This window comes from Equus caballus, chromosome 2, assembly GCF_041296265.1.
Source record: "Equus caballus isolate H_3958 breed thoroughbred chromosome 2, TB-T2T, whole genome shotgun sequence".
In the NCBI taxonomy this organism is placed as follows: domain Eukaryota; kingdom Metazoa; phylum Chordata; class Mammalia; order Perissodactyla; family Equidae; genus Equus; species Equus caballus.
Window position 1 is genome coordinate 37,036,712 of NC_091685.1, and position 23,501 is coordinate 37,060,212.

The 23,501-nt window shown below is 60.9% G+C and overlaps 2 protein-coding genes across 5 annotated transcripts; one reads left to right on the forward strand and one right to left on the reverse strand.

Moving 5' to 3' along the window:
• Window positions 1-57: 57 nt before the first annotated feature.
• CLCNKB (chloride voltage-gated channel Kb) lies at window positions 58-11,654 on the reverse strand. 4 transcript variants are annotated; one of them, XM_023635700.2, is made up of 20 exons: window positions 11,552-11,630; window positions 10,820-10,926; window positions 9,984-10,112; window positions 9,105-9,233; window positions 8,324-8,463; window positions 7,919-7,996; window positions 7,752-7,830; window positions 7,113-7,238; window positions 6,676-6,760; window positions 6,465-6,566; window positions 6,010-6,094; window positions 5,544-5,717; window positions 5,038-5,107; window positions 4,761-4,871; window positions 4,199-4,412; window positions 3,693-3,826; window positions 1,898-1,986; window positions 1,703-1,786; window positions 873-959; window positions 58-511 (listed from the first exon to the last, which is right to left on the reverse strand). In XM_023635700.2, exons 2-20 carry the CDS (start codon window positions 10,917-10,919, stop codon window positions 464-466), a joined length of 2,064 nt encoding a protein of 687 aa, XP_023491468.1. In that variant the 5' UTR covers window positions 10,920-10,926; window positions 11,552-11,630; the 3' UTR covers window positions 58-463. The 4 variants fall into 4 exon arrangements, with proteins under 4 accessions (XP_023491468.1, XP_023491469.1, XP_023491470.1 ...); XM_023635701.2 differs by lacking the exon at window positions 7,919-7,996 and having other exon boundaries at window positions 11,552-11,654; XM_023635702.2 differs by lacking the exon at window positions 4,761-4,871 and having other exon boundaries at window positions 11,552-11,626.
• Window positions 7,600-19,684, forward strand: HSPB7 (heat shock protein family B (small) member 7). The gene is made up of 6 exons (XM_003364459.5): window positions 7,600-7,702; window positions 7,896-7,957; window positions 13,280-13,501; window positions 13,652-16,079; window positions 16,595-16,728; window positions 17,949-19,684. Exons 4-6 carry the CDS (start codon window positions 15,902-15,904, stop codon window positions 18,126-18,128), a joined length of 492 nt encoding a protein of 163 aa, XP_003364507.2. The 5' UTR covers window positions 7,600-7,702; window positions 7,896-7,957; window positions 13,280-13,501; window positions 13,652-15,901; the 3' UTR covers window positions 18,129-19,684.
• Window positions 19,685-23,501: the final 3,817 nt, after the last annotated feature.

A 23,501-nucleotide genomic window follows, 5' to 3' on the forward strand; every position in this document is an offset into this window, starting at 1 on the left:
GCAGGCCAGGAGCTGAGGTGCCAAGTCAACGCCCTTGAAGGAGAGATGAGGCACGAACTGAGGCTCTGGGGATCGGCTTTATTTATCTCAGGAAAAATTTCCTCCCTCTGGTTGGGAGTCAGACAACCCCAGAGGGCATCTGTGCCTGCCCTTGGTGACAGCATACACCAATCTCTTCACTGGTGAATGTGACAAACTTTCATTGAGTTTATCTGCTGTCTCGCATTCGGAGCTCTGTCCAGGGCGGGATCTGTCCTTCAAGGCATATGGCACTTGTCCCACCCCAGATGGGACATGGGGATATGGGCTCCTCTTCATTGCTGGGTTCGAGCTGCCTGCCGCCGAGGGGTTGAGCTGGGCTGGAGGGGAGCGGTGTGTTGTGATGGGGGAAGCGAGGGAGGTCTCTGCCCAGCCTCCTTCCCCAGGACAGCCGAGGTGCCCTGCTGCATCTTGCCAGGCTGGCTCACTTTGGGGCCGGCGGGTTTGTCAGACTGGAAATCACTTTCTCCAACTAGAACAGAGAAAGAGGGTTTTTTTGGAGGGAGGCTGTGGAGGAGGTTGCCGTGGGGGGGGGGGGGGGGCGCTCCAATCTTGTCGGATTCCCCCAGGGTAAATTCGGAGGTGAATGTTAGGGCTGGTGCCTCCCCCTTGCACAGCTGGGGCCCTTGAGGCCCAGAGAGTGGCAGGGCTGGCCGCTCGCCACAGAAGAAGGTAGGGGTAGCCAGGCCCGGTGGCCACTCTGGGCCAGGAAGCGGGGCTCGTCAGAACCCCATGAGGCCCCTCCAAATTTGGGTGGGAGGATATGGGTGCCTCCTCCCCCCTCTACTGGAGCGTGGCTCCTCTACTGTGCTCCACCCTGGGGACCCTGGTACCTCGACCCAAGACACGGAGCCCACAGCTCTGCCCTGCGACGTCACAAAGAGGGAATGAAGGTCCAGCAGCTCGAAGAGGTGGTGTGCCTGGAGGGTTGTTAGCAAAAGCTGGAGGACAGGTGGTGCCCACCCGCCCATCACTTCGATTTCTCCCTACCCTGGGGGCTTTGAACAGAGGTGGAGGTCCTGGCCAGGGCTCTGTCCCAGGGGAGCCAGAGCCCCCACGTCTGGAAACGGGGAAGGGGGGGCGGGACCCGATGGTGCGTCCAAGACCGGGACCTGGGCCTGCAATGTCCAATGTGACCACTAGGGGTCCTCAGAGTCCATGCAAGGGGCTGGTTCCTTTGGAACCGCGAAAGGTTCATCCAGCATCGTCCGGTGGTACAGGAGGTTGGGACCACCCCCGGGTCCCCAGCCTGCTTCTGCCCCTCTCCGACCCCATGCTCCAGCTCTGTGCTTGCAGGGGTGGGGGAGGTATCAGCACGCAGAGTGATTAAATAATTTGCCAAGATCCCATGGGGAGAATGTGGTGGACCTAAAATTGAAACCCACGCGTGCCTTGAAGCAAAGACATACTTGAACCATTGTCTCTCTCCACCCAGAGGCTCCTGTCTCCCTCCCACTTCCGTAGTCCCGGCATCATCCCAACAACCCTGGGAGTGAGGTTCGGAGAGGGCAGGAATGGCTATGCCCATTCTGCACAGAGGAAGCAGGCCCAGGAGGAAGGACCGCACAGCGTGTCAGGAAGATGGAGCCTAAGTTTCCTCTCGCGCTCCTGCCCCGCGTCCCAGCGTCCTTGTCTGCCCGCATGCCCAAGTTCTCCCCATTACCTGGTGCAGGGACGTCTCCGGGGACAGCTTCAGGGTCACTGGCTCTACGGGGCAGCCCGCAGCTAAGATGCTCTGGAGACACAGCTGGGGATGGGGGAAGGGTTATGGGGCCTGGTCCAGCCTCCCCCTTCCCCAGGCCACCCCTCCCCTCACAACCCTGCTGACTCCCGACCTCCTTCTGCTACGAGGACCCACCTGTTGTCCTGGAGCCCAGGAAGGTGGATCAGCCTGGAGGGCCTGCACCAGGTGGGCCTTTTGCACGATGCCCACCAGGATCTGAGACTCTGGGCAAGTGGAGAGGGAGAGGCTCATTATGAAGAAAGAACTGGCATTTCTGGGCACCGACTATGTGCCAAGAACTATGCTAGGTGTCCTTACATCTCCCAGGAACCTAGAGCAGCCTATGGGTCAGGAACTATTATCACTCATATTACAGAAGAGGAAACTGAGGCTCAGAGACACAGAGAGGTTGATTGTCTTGCCCAATGTCACTCAGCTTCTGACATGGAGGTGTGGTAGCTGAGGGCAGCTGGGTAAGGCTGCCAGGGGGCCGGGAGAGAAGCTGCCCAGCCTGAGGTTCCCCAGGTGGCAGGGCCTCAAGGCAGGAGCAGGTGTGTGACACCTGTATGAAGACATCTGTGTGTCAGAACTGGGCTTGTCCTCATTTCCCACAGGAAGTTTCATCCCAGTGGAGGCGTGAACCTGGGAGGCACCATGTTCTGGGGTCCTACTGTGAGCTGGGGGCTTGGCAAGCCTCGCTCCAGGGTGTCACTGGAGTTTACAGGCGTTTGGTTTTGAGGGGAAAGCCTAGGATTTCTACTTCTCATTCAGTAAAATTAAAACTTTACAACTAGACCTGTAAATGCTCCCCTTTAAAAAAATTAAAGCTATTTCTTGGGGAAGAAACAGGGTCTTGCAGCTGGGCGCTCTTTCCTTCCTGTGGCAGAAGGGGTAAAAGCGGCCTTTGTCCCTGAGGCCAATTCTGTCTTTGTTCCAGGAGGTGAAGCCTCTCAGAGGGGTCCTCCATATGCAAATATTTTCAAATGGGATATGTGGCATGTTCTGTGGGATAAAGTTAAAGGTGTCCCAATTTGGGTGGGGAGAAGTGCCTGGCGTTTGGGATAAGAACCTCTGACAACTCCACACTGTATTAATCCCTATTTTCCAGATGAGGAAACTGCAGTTCGTAGAGCTTAAGGGGTTTACCCATGTTTCTGCTGCTCGTCAGTGGCTTTATGCCTCTTGGAGTGGGTATGGGGGTAACCCATACAGTTGTGCAGGTTGCTCACTGCACAAGGTACCTGCCCAAAGGACAAGTGAGGACCAAAATCCAGCTGTGCTATGCTTACCAAGTGTGCACCTTGTCTCATTTGCACAAAGGGGACATATGGCTGACAGTGGCCATGAGTGGACATGGCTGTCCCCCCCTCAACTTATCTTTCCCACTCATACTGTATTTGTCCCAGTGGGAAAGGTGCTTAACTAAATCTTCCCCCAAGCTTATGTGTCTTTTAATAAGGGCGCCCATTCGTTTTTCTCTAAACACATGTTTTTCTTATGGCAACGGGGACTAGGACAGGGAACTCAGCGGGGGAACTCCTGAAGGGGAGGCTGAGGGAAGGAGCCTGGTGGGAGACTCCAGGAGTATTCCCACCATCCTACCCCCACTGCCCAAGCACACAGGCCTGGTTTCTAGAATTCCAAGAGCTGTTCACAGAGAGCCTTACAAGCATCCTCTCATGTCTCACCTGAACATGTCAGCCACCCCAAGGCAGGCTGGCTATTATCTCCATTCTACCAATGAGGAAACTGGGGCTCAGAGAGGCGAAGCGACTTGCCCAAGGTCACACAGTTGAGGAGTCTGGACTCAGATTCAGTTACCTGACAGGTCCAATGTCCTGCTTACCCTTTCCTGGCCTGACCCTCCAGGGTCCAAGAGGAAGGCAGAAGGAATGGCCCCCCATTCATGCCCCCACTTCCCACCGGGCACCTGTGCTCTCCACCAGGGGGTACTCGGCCGTGTCTGTGGAGGTCACGACCTTGACCACCTCCTCCAGTGGTGTGTCCTTGGCCAGCGTGGTGATGGTGCAGTTCATGAAGTGCTCCGCAGTCACACCGTGAGAGCTGGAGGCAGACAGACGTCCCCGTCAGGTCCTGGAGGAGGGGGACAGCCAGACCCCAGGACGAGGCGGGGGCGTGTGGGGGAGCTCTGCTGGCTCTCCAGTGTGGCCAGAGAGACTCCTGGAACGAGCAACTCCTAGACCCCCCAAGACGGTTTGGATCCCGGGTGGGATGACACTGAGGCCCAGGAGGCCAAGGACTCGCCCAAGGTCATGCAGGAAAATAGGGAGAGTGAAGACAAGAGGGCAACTGTGTCCCCTCCCAACCACTCACGTCCAAAGTCAGCACAGTGGGGTTTCTGGGGGGAGGCCTCCCCGCCCAGCCCACTCAGACACCATCACCCCCCTCAGCCAGCCTGAGGCGGGTGCTGCTCACTTGATGTTTCGGCTCCGGATCCATGGAAGGTACGGCAGCTTCTTGACAATGATGGTTCCATCGTAGAAGGACGGCTGGCAGCTCTGGGCAATGGCGTTGGCCGCCAGCACCGCCATCAGCACGGGCAGTGCATGCACGATCTGGCCAGTCATCTCAAAGGCCAGCAGCGCCGTGGAGATGCTGTAGGTCACAGCTCCTGAGAAGGCCGCGGCCCCTGCAGAGGCAGAGCCGGGATGGGGTGACTCAGGCCAGAGGCTAGCCCCTGCAGAGGGCAAGGCTGGTGTGGCCATGGCCAGAGGCTAGGACAGGAATTGTCCGGAGGCCACATGCTGGCCACTGTTGGAAGTGCCCCAGGGCCTGGGCTTGGTGAGGGGGAAGCAGTGAGGAGGGGATGGGGGTGCAGAGACAGGACAGGAGCTGGAGAGAGTAATGGGGGCTCAGGGAGGAGGGCTCGTGGGGGGCTCAGTGAGCACTCCAAGCCCTGAAGAACCACTGGCTGATTCTCCAGGTCCAGCCCAGCCCCGTAGTGTCTGCCCACCCAATGGGGACCCGGTCTACTCACCTGCCAGGGCATACGCCCCAGGCACAATGGGGTTGGTGTCCCCTCCGGCCACAATACCCTCAGGGAAAGCAACAGAGAGGGCCTCCCCTATGAGGCGCCCGATGGCAGCTCCTAGCCACAGACATAGTAGCAGGAGGGGGAGCCAGGCTGAACCCCCAGAGCCCTCCATTCCTGGGGACCAACCTCAGTACCATCCCGGGGAGGGAGGGGGCGGACCAGCAGCCATGGTCCTCCCCCAATAACCCAGAGCCTCTGAGACCCCCAGGATCAGACTCACCATAGATGAATATGGGCAGGAAGTACCCAGCAGGGATGGGGATCGTGGTGGCCAGAATCAGCATCCAGAACTGTGGGCGATGGGAAGCCAGAGGGGCAGAGGTCAGAGGCAACGGGACAAGAGTAGGCAAGGGAGGGACTGGACAGGGAACAGGGGAGTTCCCCAGGGAGAAGGAGGATGCCCAGGCACATGCCCATGGCCAGTGTCTCGTGTCAGGGAAGGAACCTGACAAAGTGTCTACTGTGTGCTGGCACCATGCCAGGGGCTTTCCTTTCTTCCCTCTCGACCTTCCCTTTGTGGTAGGCACAATAACTACCCCATTTTAAAGATGAGAAAACTGAGGCTCAGAGAGCTGACTTGCCCAGGACCACACAGCAGGCAGGGGTCAGATCAGGGAGTCTGGGTGAAGGCCCTGGCCCTGTGCTATGTGCAGTGGGGAGGCACCCCATCCCACTCAAGGCTGGTCTCAGCTCTGTGCACACCCCTGGGGGGCCCGGGGCACCCACCTTCATAATCAGGAAGAAGGCAAGTGTCCCAAAGACGGTGAACCGAGGGTGGTACCATTCGAACCACAGGTTCTGGGGGTCGGGCTCCGCAGGCCAGGGTGGGGATGAGTTCTGGGTCATCAGTGCCCACGAGTTGTTGTCTAACAGTGAGTTCAGAAGCTCACTCATGGACAGCTGGAGCGGGGAGGAGGCCGGAACTCTGCATGAGGGGGCGGGCAGCAGCCTCGCCACCCCCTCACCCCCTGACCCAGCTTCAAATCCTCCTCTGCCACCTCCCATCAGGGTGGGGGGACCTTGGGAAGGGCTCTGAACCTCTGGGAGCTACAGCGTCCTCAACCATAAAATGATGCCCAGGCATCCCCCGTGCAGGTGCCGTGGGGACTAAGAGAGATGATGGGCTCAGAGAGGGCCACGAATGGGGGAATGCGGTTCCCCACTCCCACGGCCCCAGCTCAGCACCCCTTACCCGAGAAGCCATGAAGCGGCCCGAGCCAGGGGGGTAGGTGATGGAGGCGAGAACCAAGGCGGCCAGGGCGGAACACAGAGGCTTGCTGTGGGGAGGAGGGGGCAGAGAGAAAGGTTTGGGGAGGAAAGGGGGCTCTGTAAGGGGCTTGTGGCTCGTGGGGAGCAGGGGTTCAGTGAGGGGGAGGGAGCTAGTGAGGGGGTGAGGCCTCAGGAGGGGAGGGTTAAATGGAGGGGGTGGTAGCCCGGTAAAGGGGGAGCAGTGGCTGTGGGGACCTGGAAAAGTGCTTAGTGAGGGGACGGGGGCTCCATAAGTGGGGTGTGGGCTAGGGGGTTTAGGGGGCTCAGTAGGAGGATGGGGGTTCAGTCAGGGAGTGGGGCTTTCTATATGAAGGAGTTGTGGGCTCAGGAAGCTGAGAGTCCCAGTGAGGGGCTCCCCAGGCCCCACCCAGAGCCGACCTGGTGGCCATGAGTTTGGAGATGACCCGACTGGTCCTGACAAAGCCGAGGAACACGCGCTGACAAAGGAGGTAAGCACAGCTCACGATGCCACAGATGGCCCTGAGGGAAGGGAGGTGAGTGCAGGGCCCTCCCCAGTACCGAGGGCAGCAGTTCAGGCCTTGGGGAGGCCCCCTGTTGGGCTCTTGAGGGGCCCAAGGCACCCACTCACCCCAGCGCCACAAAAAAGAAGATCTCTGGCAGGTCGAAGGGGACATCCACCCGGAAGCTGGTCTTGAAGATGGAGGTGATGGTCTCTGCGGAGGGACGGGGTGGGGAGGAGGGACCACATTCCCACCCCAGCCAAACCCAGAATTAACCAGTGGGGGTGGGGATGGTGCCAGGTCCTGCCCTTGAATACCCCTTTCCTGGCGTTCAAGGCCCCTACAACCTGGCCCCTGCCATCCTGCCCAGCTTTGCCCCCCTCGACCTTCAGGCCCCCCCATCCATTATGCCCAACACAGGCTAACGCAGGTCAGCTCCCTTCCATCCTCCAAGACAGTGGTAGGGAAAGGAAGAGGAGGAAGAGGGGAGAGGAAGGGGAGAAAAGTAGGGAGGAGGGAAGAGGCAGGGGAGGCAGGGCCGGGTCGGTGGTCCAGTGGGGCTCACCCTCCTGGCTGCTGAAGACCGCCAAGAGGCGGAACATGAAGGCCCCGCAGGTGGCAGCAAAGAAGCCCCTCCAGTAATCCCAGACCGAGAAGTGGGAAGACATGACCTCAATGCTGAACAGGACGCCTGGGGGCGACACTGAGCTTAGAGGGACCTCTACCTCCACCCACCCCAGCGCCTGGAGCCCTCCTGTCCTGTTCCACAGCCCGCAGACAGGGCCGCCCCTTCCCTTTGGTCCCCAGCTGAGATGAGGGGAGGGCAGGACCGGCTCCGCTGCCCAGTGAGCATGGCACGGCCATCTCAATCCTTACAGCAGCCCTGTGGGGCGGGGACTGTTATGATCCCCATTTACACAGGAGGAAATGAGGCTCCGAGAGGTGAACTCACAGGCTGGGGTCACACAGCAGACCCGGATTTCACACCCAAGTCTGTCTAATGTAACCCACCCCCACCCCCAGCCTGGGGTGGCTGTGCCCGCGCCAAAACTGCAGTAAACACCAAGACCAGGACTCGCCCCATCCCTCCTCCAGTCCCTTCAGCAGGGCAGAGGAGCGAGGGGGGCAGTCTGACCGTGCCAGGGGACAGGAGAGGTGAGTGGGGGCCCCAGGGTGCAGAGGGGGGCGCGAGGGAGGGTCTCACCGCTGAAGGGGGCCGAGAACACTGTGGCCACGCCCACCGCAGCCCCCGCCACCAGCATTTCATTTCGCTTGCTCTTGTTCTGGGGGGATGCAGAGTCGGGGCTCAGAGCCAGCCACGCCCTCCCCTCCCTCTCATTCTTCCTAGGGGACCCTCCTTAAGCCCCTCACCTCGGACTCCCCAGTGGCCTGGACGCGCACGCGGCCCAGGTAGGCAGCCATCATGGCAGACAGGTGCACGAAGGGGCCCTGCGGGGGGCGGTGTGGGCACAGGGGCAGGACTTGTCCTCTGAGGGGAGACGGCCATGCTCCTCCCCCTCGGGGCCCAGGGGTGGGGGGTAGAGGGACCTCATGCAGAGACACATTGGCTGTCCCACCCACACCCTCCTCCTCCATCCCCCACCTTCCCCCCACCTTTGTCACCTCTCACCCCAGCTGCCTCCTCCCCAGACTGGACCCCTGAATGCAGGCGTTGGCCTGAGTCCCGCTGACCCAGCTTCAGTGGGGCGATGGGGAAAAAGAAGAGGGCCAGGAGGGCAGGGCAGGGGCTGGTGGGGAGCTCTCGCCTGCCCATACCACTTTGCCCAGGAAGATGGTGCTGCTGGCGGCCAGGGTGCAGGTGAGGCCCACCACCTTGGCCCCAAAGTTCCTGATATCCAGGTAGTCCTCCAAGACCACCCCCGACAAGATGGTCTTCAGCTCTGGGACTCCAGAACCTTGGGGGGGGGGCAAGACGAGGGACAGTCTCTAGATTAAACTCTTAACACCTCGCCCTGCACAAAAGTTTCACATCAAGACGATCTTGTCAGGTCCTCCTAAACCCTGGAGTTAGGATTCTTAAACTCATCTTGCAGAGGAGGAAGCTGAGGGTCAGAGAGGGGCCATGAGCTGTCCATGTTCTTCCAGTTGGGCCTGGCAGACAGCTAAGGCAGGATGAGAGGAACCCAGGATAGCATCTCAGGCACCCCGGATGTGCCCCCAGAACTCTCCTCTGCTGGCCTGGAGCTGGAGGCAGAGCTGAGACGCCGGGGGGAGCTGTGCCTTTCCATTAGCCCCTCCCTGGGGATACCATGGCACCAACCCCCCAAAGCAACCTGCCCCCAGTGCTCCCTGTCACCGCCCGAGGGGCTCTCAGAAAGGGAGCAGAGCCAGCAGCGACCCAGGAGTCAAGATCTGGCCTTCTCGCTGTGTGACTTTTGGCAAGCAACACGATTTCTCTGAGCCTGGCTTCTCTGGCTGTGAAATGGGGTTACTGCTCCCTGCCTCCCCCATCAGAAGCCCCAGAGGTATGAAAAGGCTTTGGTCAGGGGAATTCAGTGCAAGGCACACAGGCAAATGGCACAGTGACCAGGCTCACCTCCGGAGAAGGGTGTGATACTCTGGGAGAAGCCGGAGGAGAAGGAGACCAGGGCCATGGGGTACACGGTCCAGGACAGATACCGGAGCAGGTGGTTGTCCCCAATCTCCCGGTACAGCCAATTGTGTGCTGGGGACAGCCCAGGGTCAGGGAGCCACCTGCAGGCTCTGCAGCCCCAGGTGCCCACTCACTGACCAGGAAGTGGAGGCTCGGAGAGGGGAAGCCCAGGGCGCGCAGTGAGTGGCAGATCCCCAGGAGGAGGCAGGAGTAGGACCCTGGATCCAGATCCCAGTTTTGCCACTCCCCTAGCTGAGTGACCTTGAACGAGCGACTCAACCTCTCTGAGCCTCTGTTTCCCTGTCTGTCAAATGGGCTCGTGGTGGTACCTCCCTCCCAGGGTCATTGCGAGAAATGAGACAGAGTGTGAAGCGCCTCAAACGAAGTCTGGTGCATCACAGGTCCTCATGATGGCACCTGAGCACATCTCCCAGAGAAGGTCTGTTAGACTCTTCCTGCCCCATGCCCCCTCTTCCAGGGAGACCTCAGGGTGGAGAGCCTGCTGAAGCAGAGGGAAGGGAGGCACGAGAGGGAGCAGGGCTGGTAAAAAGAGGTGAGCAGTGAGCTGAGATGAAGAAGGGCTTTTGGGAATATTCAGGTCTCTCTCATTCATTGTGCAGATGAGGAGACTAAGGCTCAGAGACTCAGGAGCCTGCCCAGGGTCACACAGCAAGTCAAGAGCAAAGCCAGCAACACACACAGGCCTCTTCCCCACTCAGGGCCCTCCCCCAGCTCTGCTGCACCTGGCAGCCCGTCTGGCATCCCGAGAGCATGCTCGGAAGCCCTAGGTCCAGAGCAGACGTGCGTGCAGGGCAGGGCTACCTCCGATCACACGGTCCACGGCAAAGTTCATGGTGTAGCTGATCAGGGCCATGAGCACCCCGAGGATCATGAGGAAGTACCAGTCCTCACCCACCCGGAACAGCTTCTGCTTCAGCCACTCCAGGCCACCTGGGGCGGGGGCAGGGGGTCATAGCCCGGGGCCAGGCGGGGGCATGGACAGCCCCTTCGCTGGAGGCCTGCTCAGGCTCAGGGCAGGGAGGGCAGGGGTGGTGGGGGGCTAGGACCAGGTGGCCCCCTCCAGGGTAGCCCGGAGGGCACTCTGCCTCACTGAGGGGCAGAGCAGGAGTGGTGGCAAGTGAAGGTGGCAGCGCAGTGCGTGCCAGGCCTATTGGCCCCGCCAGGGGGCCCTGGACCCTTGGCCCTCCCCACCCCGCCCCATGCTGGGGTACTTATGGAAGAATGGTCAAGGTGGCAGCGGTGTGGAGGGAGTGCTGGGAGCCATGGCTTTCTCCAGTATCTCCACAGGGTCCACCGCTTAGAGAAGGCGAGGGCCTTGCAAGGCTGCTGTGTTGTCCCAGGACCTGTGTCCCTGACCTACATGGCCCCCTGGTGTGAGGCCAAAGGGGACCGCCCGACCCTAGCAAGGCCCCAGGCCCAGTGACAAGGCCTCGGGCTGCATTCCCAAAAGGCAGATGGACAGGCAGACAGATCCCTTCCCTCCCTGCCACCCAGAGACTCTGGGCAGCGACGTCCAGGGGTAAATGAAAGGAGGAGAGCAGCTCTTGGCTTCAAGGTGGGTGGGGGAGGTGGGGCCTGGGTAGGGGGGACGTCCTGAGGGGTCTTCCGCGGAGAGGGGAAGGGGACCTAGCTCTCACCTCGGATGCCTCGGCGGATTTGGGGACACGGGCCCCATAGCTCCCGAAGAGTCACAGGGTTCCCCGAGGAGCCCTCGCGCAGCCCTACCAGCTCCTCCATCGGGTCCCTGATGGGACAGACAGACGGACAGACCCTTGGTGAGCTGCTCCACCACCCTCACCCTGCCACTTGGCCCTTCCAAAATGCTACATCTCAGATAAAAAGGAAAGGTGATGTTTTCCTCTGTGTGTGTGTGTGTGAAGTTATCAGGAGGGCGCATGGGTCTGGTGTGCCCTTATCACTGGGTGGGTGTCACCAAGGGCACACGCGTGTGTGTTAACGTGCAGCGTGGAGCTGGAGGCTCCTGGCTGGGCCCTCTGGGTCCACCAGGAGATTGGTCAAGACAGGACCCCAAGCCTCAGAGCCCCCTTTCCCGGTGACCACCGCTCCTACCCTCCCTGGATGTGTGGCTGCTTCCACTACTCAGAGCAGTCTCCTTGCCCAGCAGAGTCACTCTCTCGCTCGGGGTCCCCAGGGACCGCTCTGACCTCCCCCCGCCCCCTATGCCCATCTCGGAGCCTTCTCCCTCAGCTCAGGCCACAGAGGCAGGAAAAGCCCAGGCCCAGAAGGAGAGCCCGTGAGAGTCCCGGCGAGGTGCTGGCTCCCGGCCCTCCAGCTTCCCGCGCTGCCCGCCCTGGCCCTGGCAGGTTCCATCAAGTCTGTGCCCAGCCCCGCACCCGGCGGCCCCTCACCTCTGTGCGTCCGTCCCGCTGTGGCCCCAGCTGGCCCTCCTCTAACAGAGACTCCTTTGCCTGCAGCGCAGGTGCACCTGGACAGGTGTGCATTCCACCAATCAACATCCTGGCTCCCTCTTCTCCCCCTCCCACCCTCACCCCCCCCCCCCCCCCCCGCCGCTGGGGTGTACAGTGGCCATTAAGAATGTCCTTGACAAACCAACCAGAACTGCCCAGGCCGGCTGAGCTCTACAGGCCAGAGAAGCCAAGAGGGACCAGGAGCAGGGGCTCCCCCAACCTGCCAGAGCCACGCAGAGGCTGCAGCTCCAGGCTGCAGACCGGGGCACGAGGGGCCCGGGAGGGGGAAATTCATGCACACAGCAGGACAGTGAGGGGTCATCTGTCGGGGCTGAGGGTCAGGGCCCTGGATTCTCAGAGCCAGGCATGGAAGGAGCTTGAAAAAGCAGAGAAGGGCGAGGGAAGGGAGCTGGCGGAGCAGGCGGAAGGACCCGGCTGTCCTTACTGCATCCTTGCCGTGCTCACCCCTCCCCCAAATTGATGAGTGTGCAGGGAGGACCAGCGAGGGGGGTGTTATGTCACTTTAGAGAGCCTTGGAGAGGCGAGGCTGCTTGTCCAAGGTCACAGAGGCCAAGGGGCAGAGCCAGGATTCCCACCCAGGTTTGCCCGACTCCAAAACCTACAAACTGTAGCTCCATGGTCCTGTCTTGAGAGCCCACCTTGCTCAGAGGTGGGGAGGTGGCCGGAAAGCTGGAGCGAGGGCAGCGAATTGGGGTGGCTGGGGGCCTCCGAGGCCTGGCAAAGAACTTGAACTTGATCCTCACGTCCAGTGCCTGCAGTTTCAGAAAACTGCCTCTCAAACCCCAGCGCTTCTGGGTAAATGCCACAGACTTTGTCCCACCCTAACAGAGGGTAGGAGTGAGGGCATCGAGGGGCATGGTGAGGGAAGAAGCACACATTACGTGGCAGCTGCATGTCAGGCCCATTACAACTGCAACTCAGTTCATCCTCCCAGCACCCTGCGAGTCAGGGGCAACATCACCATTTGCAGATGACAAATGGAGGATCAGAGAGGTGCAGTCACTCATCTAAAGTCACACAGCAGAGGCTGAACCCAGACCCAGACTGTCTGGATTTTCCCCTGCCCTGAGCTCCTCCAGTTCCTGTGGCTTAAACAATCAGGGCAAGGGTTTGGGCATAAAGCAGAGGATTTGTGTCTGATGACACTTTAGGAAGATTTGGGTAAGGGATCTGGGACAACTGCCCTCCCCCACTCACCCAGACAAAGCTCCCCTCTGAAAATCACAATGGCCCTTCAATGACTTGTTAAAATCCTGGGATCCTGAGCCACTCTCTGCCCCTGGACGCCAGGCCCAGTCGTTCAACATAGGAACATGTATGTTTGTTGTGGGAAGTGTGGTGGGGGTTTGCTGCTCTGCATGGACCCTGGCCCACCATCGCCTTGGCCACCCCAACCTGTCCACTGTGTACACAGGATAACCGGCCGCCCTGTTGACATCCCAAACCCGACTCTCTGGCCTCAAGCAGCTGCCGGCTACAACCTCTCAGCCGGCACCAGCCAGCCAGCACTGCACGTCCACGCGCCCACCGCCCCCCCCCCACCCCGGCCCCGGGAATACCAGGAAACTGGGAAGAAGGCGGTACAGTGATGCAGTGCCTGTGGCAAGTCCCTCCAAAAGCCGTTTCCCCCCCCATGCCGGCCCCCAGCTTCCCCATCTTCTGCATCGAGCGCCGGCAGCAGTGGAGAGTGAGAGCCTGAAGCCAGAACAGCCCTGCCAGCCCCACTGGTCCTTCACCACTCGGAGCCTCGGTTTCCTCTTCTGTCCAACGAGGAGAGCCTGGGAGCCATGGGGCAGGGGCTCATCTCTGCCTCATTCATCACCGGTCCCCCAGAGACCAGGACAGTGTCTGGCACAGAGTAGGTGTTCAGTAAGTATCTACTGAGCAACGTGTGGCTTCTGAACACTGGCCTCCAGGCTGGCCGTGTGGGGAAGTGATGGGAACAGATTCCTAGTCCCTTCCCAAGACCCCAAATCAGAATCTTGGGGTGCAGGGGCAAGAGTCTGTGTTTGTTAAAAGTTCCTCCAGGTGACTGGGATGCTCCAGCAGGTTTGGGATCCAAGACACTGGATCATCTCTGAAGCCCCTTCTGTCCCTGTGATCTGGAGGGAGAGGTAGGCTCGGAGACAGGGGAATGGCCTTGATGACCTTTCAGGGTCCCTCCTGGCCACTGAAGCCAGTGGATCCAGTATTCGTGTGGGTGACGCCTCTGGGACCGGGGAAAGGGGTGGAGGGACGGTGGGCGGGGGTGGGTAACGAGATCTGACGTCCAGGAGCGGTGACTCAGGCCCTCAGCACCATGACAGTGTGTCTGCATTTAGCCACTGGCTCCTGTTTCCCTGGCGGGCGGGCGGCAGGCTTCTGGGCCCCCCACCCCCACCCCCACCCTCTTTCCGTCTCGCCTCAGTGCTGGTAACTTCCTGGCAGCCCTACTAGAACCCCCTCAGCCATGAGGGGTGACAGACACGGGCCAGACAGGAATCTCCACTGGAGTTGCAGATCCCCCTTGTTCTAGCCCCCTCCCTGGCCCCCAGCTGCTCCCTGTGCCCTACCCTGCCCCCACTCCCTGGACCAGCAGCACCAGTAATTACCCTGTGGATGGAGCCCCCAAGGATGAAGTTCTATGGGAGCCCAAGAAAGAAGAAACAGTCCCCACCTTCAGGAGCCCCCAAACTAATGGGGCCACAGGTGAACCCCTGCCTTGGAGGAACTGCCAGCCTGATATGGGAGAGAGGATGGCAGAGAAATCACAGACACAGGAAGACCACATCACCCTGCCCGGTGCTGGGGTGGGCAGCTGGGCAGGGCTCCCTGTGACACTGCAGCAATCAGAGAGGCCTCCCTGGAGGAGGAGGGCAAGATTTGGAGAGGAGAGCAGAGGCCCCACACTGCAACCTGGGCAGCAGCAGAGGGCCTGCCCACCTCCCCAAGTGGCCTTCCCCCAACCTGGCCCCCAGGCCAGTCCTGGTTTTGCTGAGCCACAGGTGGACAGAGAGGGGCTTCTCAGCGTCTTCAGGGCAGCCTGTCTCCATACACATACATTTGGTCACTCTGGCCTCCTGGAGGACCAAGGCTCAGACGCGTCTGGGTTCAAATCCCAGCTCTGCCCCTTACCCACAGGCAAGCCGGCCCCCTCTGCGAGAAATGGGAATAATGCTTCAGTCCTGAGCCATGTGGGGTCAAACGGCCGAGCTGAAAAGCTCAGAGCCAGGGGCCCGGGCCCAGCAGGCCCTCCAATAGTCAGAGGTGGAGCAGTTTCTTCTGGAATTCTCCTTCATCTCTAGCTGAGTTCTGGCCCACCGCAGTCTCAGGCATCTCCTCTGAGCTGGAGGTCAAGCCGAGTTCCCAGGAGCACAACCTTCTGGATCTTTAAGGACAATTACCACATTATCTGCCCTCCTCCTCTGAGTCTGGCCCCGACCTCCAGCCCTGCCTCAGGCTGCCAGCTTTCTCCTCTGGGGCCCCAGTAAGTTCCCAGAGTTGGGGGAGGGCAAGCACAGAATCTGGGTCCCCGTGGGAGCTGGCAGGGGGACAGCTGCACATTCTATACCCCCCACACACACCACCAGGGCTGTCTCAGTCCCTCCTAAGAGATGGCTGTGAGCATCATCTGCAGGAGGGAGCCCTCACCTCGCACCGGGGTCCAGCAGGTGGGGGTCCACCACCCACCCGGGACCTCCTGACCTTGCATTGCCTGCCCTCCCCAGAGCCAGGGGCTTGGGCCCCTCTGCCCTGATTGCCCACTACCCAGAGCCCCTCTAACCAAGGGCTGGAACTTCAGGGGAGGGGGACAGGAACTAGAGACAGCCCTGTCCTCAAAGAGCTTACAATCTGATGGGGGAGGCACAGTCCGCAGGGAGCCCCAGGCTGATGCGAGAGACAGAGACACAGAAACACCACACACACAAGGTCCCAGGATGGGCACGGGGGTCTGAGTGGCAAAGGGACAGCACTGGCCCCTGCCTCGCTGCGTGTGGAGGCCCTGGGCTGGAGTTATCGGCCTGGAATGCTGGGCTGGGAACTCGGGCTCGGCCCGCGTGTGTTGGACTGTCAGCAGCGCCGTCTCACTGGAGAAGATTTCCAGCCCCCTCCGGGCCACGGAGAGGCCTAAATTTAGCTGGTAGACAAGAGGCTGGCCCCGAGCCCAGGGATGGTCAGGCCTTATAAAGCACCGGCAGTTGGGGTCCGGCACGCTCCCCGGAGCCTGCCGCCCGCACCCTCTCCCGTCCACCCTGCCCGCCTGGCCAGGGCCCGGCCGCCCACCCGTGGATGAGCCACAGGACCTCCTCCACCTTCAGAGCGGAGAGAAGCTTCCATTCCTCCTCGGCCTCCTCAGCCTCCCACGCCCTCCCGGCCCAGGACCCCCCGATGGAGAAGGCCCTGAGCATGTTCTCCGAGGATTTCGGCAGCTTCATGCGGCCCCGCTCGGAGCCCCTGGCCTTCCCAGGCAAGTGCTCTGGGAGGGGGAGATGCACAGGTAGGGGACACCTGCTGAGGGCACCTCTGAAAGTGGATGTGGTGCCGAGCTGCCGGGAGCAGGTGCTGCACAGCTGCAGCCACATGTGGCCACCAGGACAGATGTGGCCATGAGAACAAGCAGGCTTCCTAGGAACACCTGTGGCCCAGGGGACAGCTGTGATGCCAATGGCCACACAGGGACTGTGGCCAGGTCCTTGGTGGAGCCCTGGAGGGCTGGATGGGGTTGGGGGGTATGCATCCCCCAGCCTCCAGGCCTGGAGTGGGTTGCTCCAGAGGGTGTCACATCCATCTGTGCTGGGTGAGGCCCCCTCCCTCCATGGAAAAGGTGGGCTGCAAGAGGTGAGGGGTGGGCAGGGTTAGGAGCAACAGCTGGGTGGAGGTCAGGCCTGGGGGTGCTGCACCCTTTGCCCAGGAGCAGGAGCCAGAAACCCGGGTTCTGATGCAAGCCTGCGCTGGCTCAGCTCACGGCAGCCCTCTCCACAGCCCGTTCCGGGGGACCGGGCAACATCAAGACCCTCGGAGACGCCTATGAGTTTGCAGTGGACGTGAGCGACTTCTCACCTGAAGACATCATCGTCACCACCTCCAACAACCACATCGAGGTGCGGGCTGAGAAGGTGAGGCTTGCCCACCCCACCCGGACCCCGGGCTCCACCCCTGGACCCTCGGCCCAGTGTCCCCACGCCTGTGTCCCATCCTTGGACCCCAGACCCTGACCAGTGCCTTCCCCAACTCCACCAGGGCAAATGGCAGACCTGGCTCCTGTAGCCTGTGGGTCGTGGGTCCCCGTTCCTGCCTCTGTCTGCCCCAAGGCTCTCAGATCCTTTCTTCAGGAGCCAAGGGCAGCTGAGGGGGCCACGGGGGACTGGCGAGGGGTGGAAGGACGCAGGCGGGGGGCACCTGAGGGGTGAGGTGAGACGGGAGAGGAGAGGAGGGAGACAGTGGTTAAGTGAGGACATCTCTTCTGGCGGGCATGCGCTCAGGTGCGGGGCTCCCCAGGCAGCTGCGGGGGGGGCTCCCTCACATGACACCTCTCAAGCCCTCTTCCCTCCTGGACCCAGAGGCCCCGCCCCCTCCTCAGGCCCCTGAGTTAGGCCCTGTAGTTCAGGGTCACACACACTCTGAACCCCACACTTCCTTCACCAACAGGTCTCGGGGTCACTGTGTCACTAGGGTCTCTGAGTCCCAGCTCCCAGGAGGCCTGCACTCAGGAGGAGGGTGTGGCCCGGCCTGAATGGGGATGCTGCCCCCAGCAGGCCACAGCCACAGCTGCCCGAGGAGAGGGTCTGCCCAAGGCTTCCTCTGGAGACCCCATAGCCCGGCTTCTTCCCCTGGCACCCCGCCAGGGAAGCCAAGGACTGTGGGCACCGGGACCAGTGGGCAGCACGTGCCAGCCCTGCCAGCCCTGCCAGTGACTCAGCCACCCCGGCCTCTTCTGGACACTATGTGCTGGCCGAGTCATGAGGGAGGGGCAGCTGGCCCGGCCCTGGCGGTGGACACTCCGTGTGCCTGGGTGTCCAGGAGGGCTCTGCTCTGTTCTGTGCCATCTTCTCTTTGTTGCTCAGGAGGCCTAGCTTCTGCCTCCCTCTCGGAGCTCCCTCCACCAAGCCCTTGCCTACCCCTCAGAACAGCCGCAGCTCCTCTCAGCCCCTCTGTGCCTGTCCTGCACTCAACCACCACCCTGGCCAGCCCCTGCCCCGGGCCTCTGCACCCGAGAGCAGAACCCCTTGGCATGTGGGGGCCCAGCTGGGCTTAGACTGGGGAGAAGGGGCTGTGGCTGACATAAGTAGGACGGAGGTTGGGGGCAGCCTGGCTTGAACCATCACCCCTTCCCCAGCTGGCAGCGGATGGCACCGTCATGAACACCTTCGCTCACAAGTGCCAGCTGCCAGAGGACGTGGACCCCACATCCGTGACCTCGGCTCTGAGGGAGGACGGCAGCCTCACCATCCGGGCGCGACGCCACCCGCACACAGAGCACGTCCAGCAGACCTTCCGGACGGAGATAAAAATCTGAGGGCCTCCCTTCCCTGGCCCTTCCCCACCTTGTCCCCACTGGCCTGCCAGAGGTCTTCCTAACCCCCTCATGACAGCCTCCAGGACATCTCAGCCCAGACTCCAGGCTCTGACCCCCTGCAGACCCCAGGTGGGTCGTCCCCCCCAGTTAAGGTCTTCTGCTTTGCCCAAGGCAGCCCAGGGACCCCCCTTGCCTGACCCGTGGCCCCCAGATTCCAGATGTGCCCTCTTTCACTTAATCCAGAATAAAGGGATTGGGATGGGGAAAGGGCGATCCCAGAGAAGCCACTTTGGGGAACGGAGATTGGGATAGCAGGATCTCTGGGCAAATAATCTGCAGGACAGACAGACAGGCAATTCCTTTGATCTATGGAGTCTCTGCAAGGTAGGGGCAGGGGGACCGGGGACCTGGGGCTCCTTGGCGAGGGGCGTGGGAAAGGCAGAGGGAAATCGCAAGCAGAGGTGCCTGTCTCAGCTGAACTGCCCGGGGGCACAGGGAGGCCAGGAGACAGCTGGGATGGAAAGTCTCCCCTCTGCCATCTCCAACCCCCAGACCAGCTGCCAGGCCGCCGGCCCACCTGGTGCCCCCAGCCAGCCAGCTGTGCCAGGGCAGGGCCACCTTGCGTCTGTATATATGGCGTTTTTCCAATACAGCTGGCTCGTGATAAACCGTGTGACGCTCCTGCTGTCTGTGACCTGCTCGTGCCCCCAGGCAAGGCTGACTGGGGTGGGGGGCTGGTCCTTCTCACCCCACCCAGAGGCCTGGGCTCCAGGGGGCTGCCTCCCGGGCAGACAGTCACCCAACAGGTGGGAGAAAGCGTTGGGGGGGGGGCTTTGGGACTTCAAAGATGGACCCCAGCTTCTTGTCAACCTTCCCCTGTGGCCAGTGGCCTTTCCCATCCTTTCCCCTTTATGAATCTATAGGCTTGATGTGTGCATAGCCCCCCTACACACACGCATGCACGCACACACGCACGCACACCTATCACTGTCCTTCAGATACTAAGTATTACCATTGGTTGAGGCCGAATTCAGAACATTCTAAAATCAGATCTACAGTCTCCATTTTTATCAATGGGGAAACTGAGTCTCTGAGCACCCAGCTTACTCACTGAAGGTCGAATTTGAACCCAGGGCATCAGAAGCTGCTCTCGCGCCGCCCCCCACCCCTCTGTGCACTGGGGAGTGGTGACCCCCTTCTGCCCCTCGTGGCCTGTACACCCTGCCCCCACATCTTTCTGCTGGAGAATGCCTGCATCATAGGAAGAGCTCCCAACCCAGTTCCCTCCTGGTCCCTAGGCCAGGGTGGGGACCCCCAGTCAGCCTTCACTCTGGGGAGCCCCAGCTGCCCCCAGTGACTGGGGCTCAGTCTCCCATATACAGAAGCAGGGGTGAGGGCAAAGGGCCAGCCTCTGCCCTCTGCCCCTCTTGGGCCAGTGGTCTTAGGGTGACCTCTTAGCCCCGCCGTTCAGGGGCCCTTGGGGGATGGGAGGGGAGGGGGCATGGGAGGGTCCTAGAATTGTACACTGCACACACAATAAACAACAGAATCACAGACTTCTGGAGAGCACCTGCCTCAAGTTCTCAAACAGCGGGTGGGGCTGGAGGCCGGGTGGGGAATAAACAGAGGCCTTCCTTGAGATTGGGGCTGGGGTGGTGGGGGGGGCCGGGGGCGGGGGTTGGATAGCTCGAGTAGAGCTCAAAGCCTCACAGAAATGTGGGTGTCCTTGGGCCTCCTCCCTTGACTTTCATATCCACCTGGGCAGGAATCCGGGAATTATTTCTGTAAAAAATCTTGCAGCACCTTCTCTTCCAACTGCCACCCCTGCTACCACATGCCAGGCATTGTCCCAGGCACAGGGACACCAGAGGTGGGCCTGCTGCACTGGGTAGCCTGCCTTCCTGAGGCCCATCTTGTACCAGATGGACTCTGGGGACCAGAGAGGCTGAGTGACTAGCCCAGGGTCACACAGCCCCAGGGACAGAGTTGGGGTGGAACCTGGCTGGGGGGCTGGCTGGTTCAGGGAGTCTGGGTGCTCTCTGGCTGGACGCCCCACACCGCCAAGCAGTAGGAAATCAGAGTGCCTTCTGGGCGCTCCCCAGTGCAGCTCCGGCTGCAGGCAGAAGGAGGGGAGGGGAGAGGGGGCGCGGTATTTCCAGCTTCCGTGACTCATTGATTCCACTGGGCTATTTGCAGCCCTGACACTCATCGTCGGGGAGTTGGCGGGAGGAGCCAGACCAGCTTCCCCACTTCCTCGACCCCCACCGGGTCAGGCTCACCTTGGCTTCCCGACCCCAGCGGTGCCCCTCCTTGGGGTGGGGGGGAGGGGGCAGGGCTAGGCCGCGGGGAGCCGAGCCTGGAAAAGGGGGCCGCTCCCCAAGTGGCCGAAGGGGCCGAGTACTCCCCACCCGCCACGCCCCAGCAGCCCCCTCTCCAGATCGCGGGGTGGGGGGATGAGGGCTGCGCAGGGGCTAGAGCGGCCGCTGGGGACTGGGCACGTCCAGTCTGAGGCAGTCCGGCCAAGGTGACCCTGCGGAAGAGGAGGGCTGGGAGGTGGGGACGGCAGGCAGTCTTTCATCGGCTCCGCCCCCGAGGCGCCTGGGCTGGCGGTGGCGCTGCGTCTCCTGCGCCCCCGACCCTTTCCAAGCTAAATATAGGCCTGGCTGCGGGCCCCGCGCCCCGCCCCCACCCACTGAAGAATAATTATAGCGGCCTGGTTCATTGAAGGCCTAGTATGTGCCAAGCCACTGCTCATCCCCCCAACAATCCTGCAAGGCAGGTACCAAAGAGGACAAGGAGGTTCAGAGAGGTCTAGCAACTGGCCCAAGGTCACCCAGCTTGGAAGTGGCCCAAGGTCACCCGGCTTAGAAGTACCATGGCTGGGCTTTGAATTCTTGACTGTGGCTCTAGAAAGCCCTCTGCTGGGTCAGCCCAGATCAGTGCCCCCACCACCAGGGGGCCAGGCAGCGCCCTTGCCCTGACCCTGGTGTCCTGTACCAGGAAGGAGAATCCCTTCATCTGATAGTTTTTGGGGTGGGCCTGCGCGGGAGGCAGGGGAAGCTGAAAAGACACAGCCCTCTGGGACTAGAGACCTGTGGAAGGTCCAGGTCAGGTGGTGCCAGAGATGGTGAGGGGTGCAGAGGACCTCAGAGGTTCCCTCACTTTTAAAGGCCTAGCCCAGGTCAAAGCCTCCTCCTCCAGAAAGCCCTCCAGAACTACCAGCTCGGAGACGCAGACAGAGTACCCTCAGCCCAAAACTTGTCTTCAAACGAAACTCAAACTCAGATGAAAGGAACACATGCCTGAGGGTGGGGGCAGACCCTGAGCCCCACTGCCCCCCACGTGGTTGGCCAGTTTGGCCAGTCCTGTGCCCTCAGGGAGTTACTCCAAACTCCTCAAGCTATGACTGGGAGTGCTAGGCCCAGGGAGGGATAGGGCCTTGCCCAGCGTCACACAGCAAGTCAGTGGTGAAGATGAGAGGAAGACCCAGGGGGACCCTCAGGCCAGGGCTTCTCTACCAGACCAAGCCCCCACCCCTATGGCCCCCCTTCTCTGGCCCAGGAATCCCTGCCTCCCACGTTGTACCCCCCAACTCCCCCTCCCCTCATCCGCTCCCCAGTCTGCCCTTCATCCCAGTTCTGCAATGGCAGAAGATGCCTCATCTGCCCTCTCGCTCCCAAGCCCGGCCTGGGAAAGGCGCTAAGTAAATATTTGTAGGACATTGAAAAAGGCTAGCAAGCCTCAGTGAAGAGCGGAGGGTCAGTTGTAGACTCTGGAGCCCCTCCACCTGGTTTCAAATCCTGGGTCCGCTGCTTCTGAGCTGTGTGATCTTGAGTAAGGAATTGAACATCTCTGTGCCTCAGTTGCCCTGTCTGTAAAATGGTGCTAATAGGATCTCCCTGCTAGGGTTGTTTTGTAATGCACGGAAAGGGCATGGCCCATGGTAGCTAACCGTAGCTCACGGATGCCATGCGCTGAAGATGCCCCGTGGGCCTCAGCTGCTGTCATTTCATTTAGATTTGGATCTTGACGTCCCCAGCTTCAGCCCCCGAGACTGGAGGGCAGAGGAGCTGCGCTGGCGCCTGGAGGCCTGTCTCGGGGAAAAGCAGCAGCGACTTGAGTCTGCGGAGGCAGAGCCTGTGGGCAGGGCAGGGAGCTGTTTACAGTCAGCACAGCTGGGCCGCCCACCCAGGCTCTGAGGCCCTCCACGGCCTGGACCAGGACAACCTTTCGTGGGAGTCTGAGGGCTACTAGACAGGGTGGGGGGCCCTCTGGGGTGCCTCCCTGAAGAGCACAAAGCAGGGCTGTGGGCCCCAGGGAGCCGGAGAGGAGAGAGCAGGACCAAAACCCTGCCCCTGCCTCCCTCCCTTCGCACACAATTCTCGACCACCTATTATGTGCCAGGCCCTTTAGGGCACTGGGGACACAGTCCTGATCAAGCATGGCTGCCAACCTGGATACACGTTCGCTTATTTGCACTTTCCCTCGCTGGTTCAATAACGTCGATGGAATAAGTGAAGTCTATTATTTATCGATTCATGCCCTCAGCAGATTTTCGGTAAGTCCCTACGGTGTGGTCGGTAGGTAAAGCTCTGGGGTCAGACTACCTCCATTTCGACCCTGGCTCTGCAGCTTACCAGCTGTGTGACCTTGAGCCAGTCGCTCACCCTGCCGGAGCCTCAGTTTCTTCATCTGTAAAATGAGATCGCACCTCCCAGGACTGGGGTGACGAGACTGACTGAGCTATTCTCCTCCACCTGTGTGCTCGGCCTCAGCGAGCGCCCCGCTTCCCTCTTCAGCCCCCAGACTCTCCCTACACACCGCCAGGCCCTAGGCTGGGTCTTGGAAAACGTTCCTTCTTCCCCCCTTCCCTCCCTCAACAGACAGCGAACCGGGTCACGATGCTGCGACTACAGGTGTGTGGTCACTCTGCCTGGGCAGCTCTGGATGTGGGCTCTGCCTCTTGCTAGTTGGTGACCTTGGGCATATCATTTCCTCTCTCTGTGCCTCAGTTTCCTCATCTGTAAAGTGCCGATAAAAACCATACTCACCTCTCATGTGGGTGTGGTGTGAGAGGAACAGAGGTGGCATGGAATGTGTATGAAAATAGCAATAGTCATTATTCTAGATGAAGGGGTGTTGGGTAGGGGCTGGCCCGGTGGCGCAGCGGTTAAGTGCACATGTTCTGCTTCAGCGGCCTGGGGTTCGCCAGTTCGGATCCCGGGTGTGGACATGGCACCTCTTGGCAAGCCATGCTGTGATAGGCGTCCCACATATAAAGTAGAGGAAGATGGGCACGGATGTTAGCTCAGGGCCAGTCTCCCTCAGCAAAAAGAGGAGGATTGGCAGCAGTTAGCTCAGGGCTAATCTTCC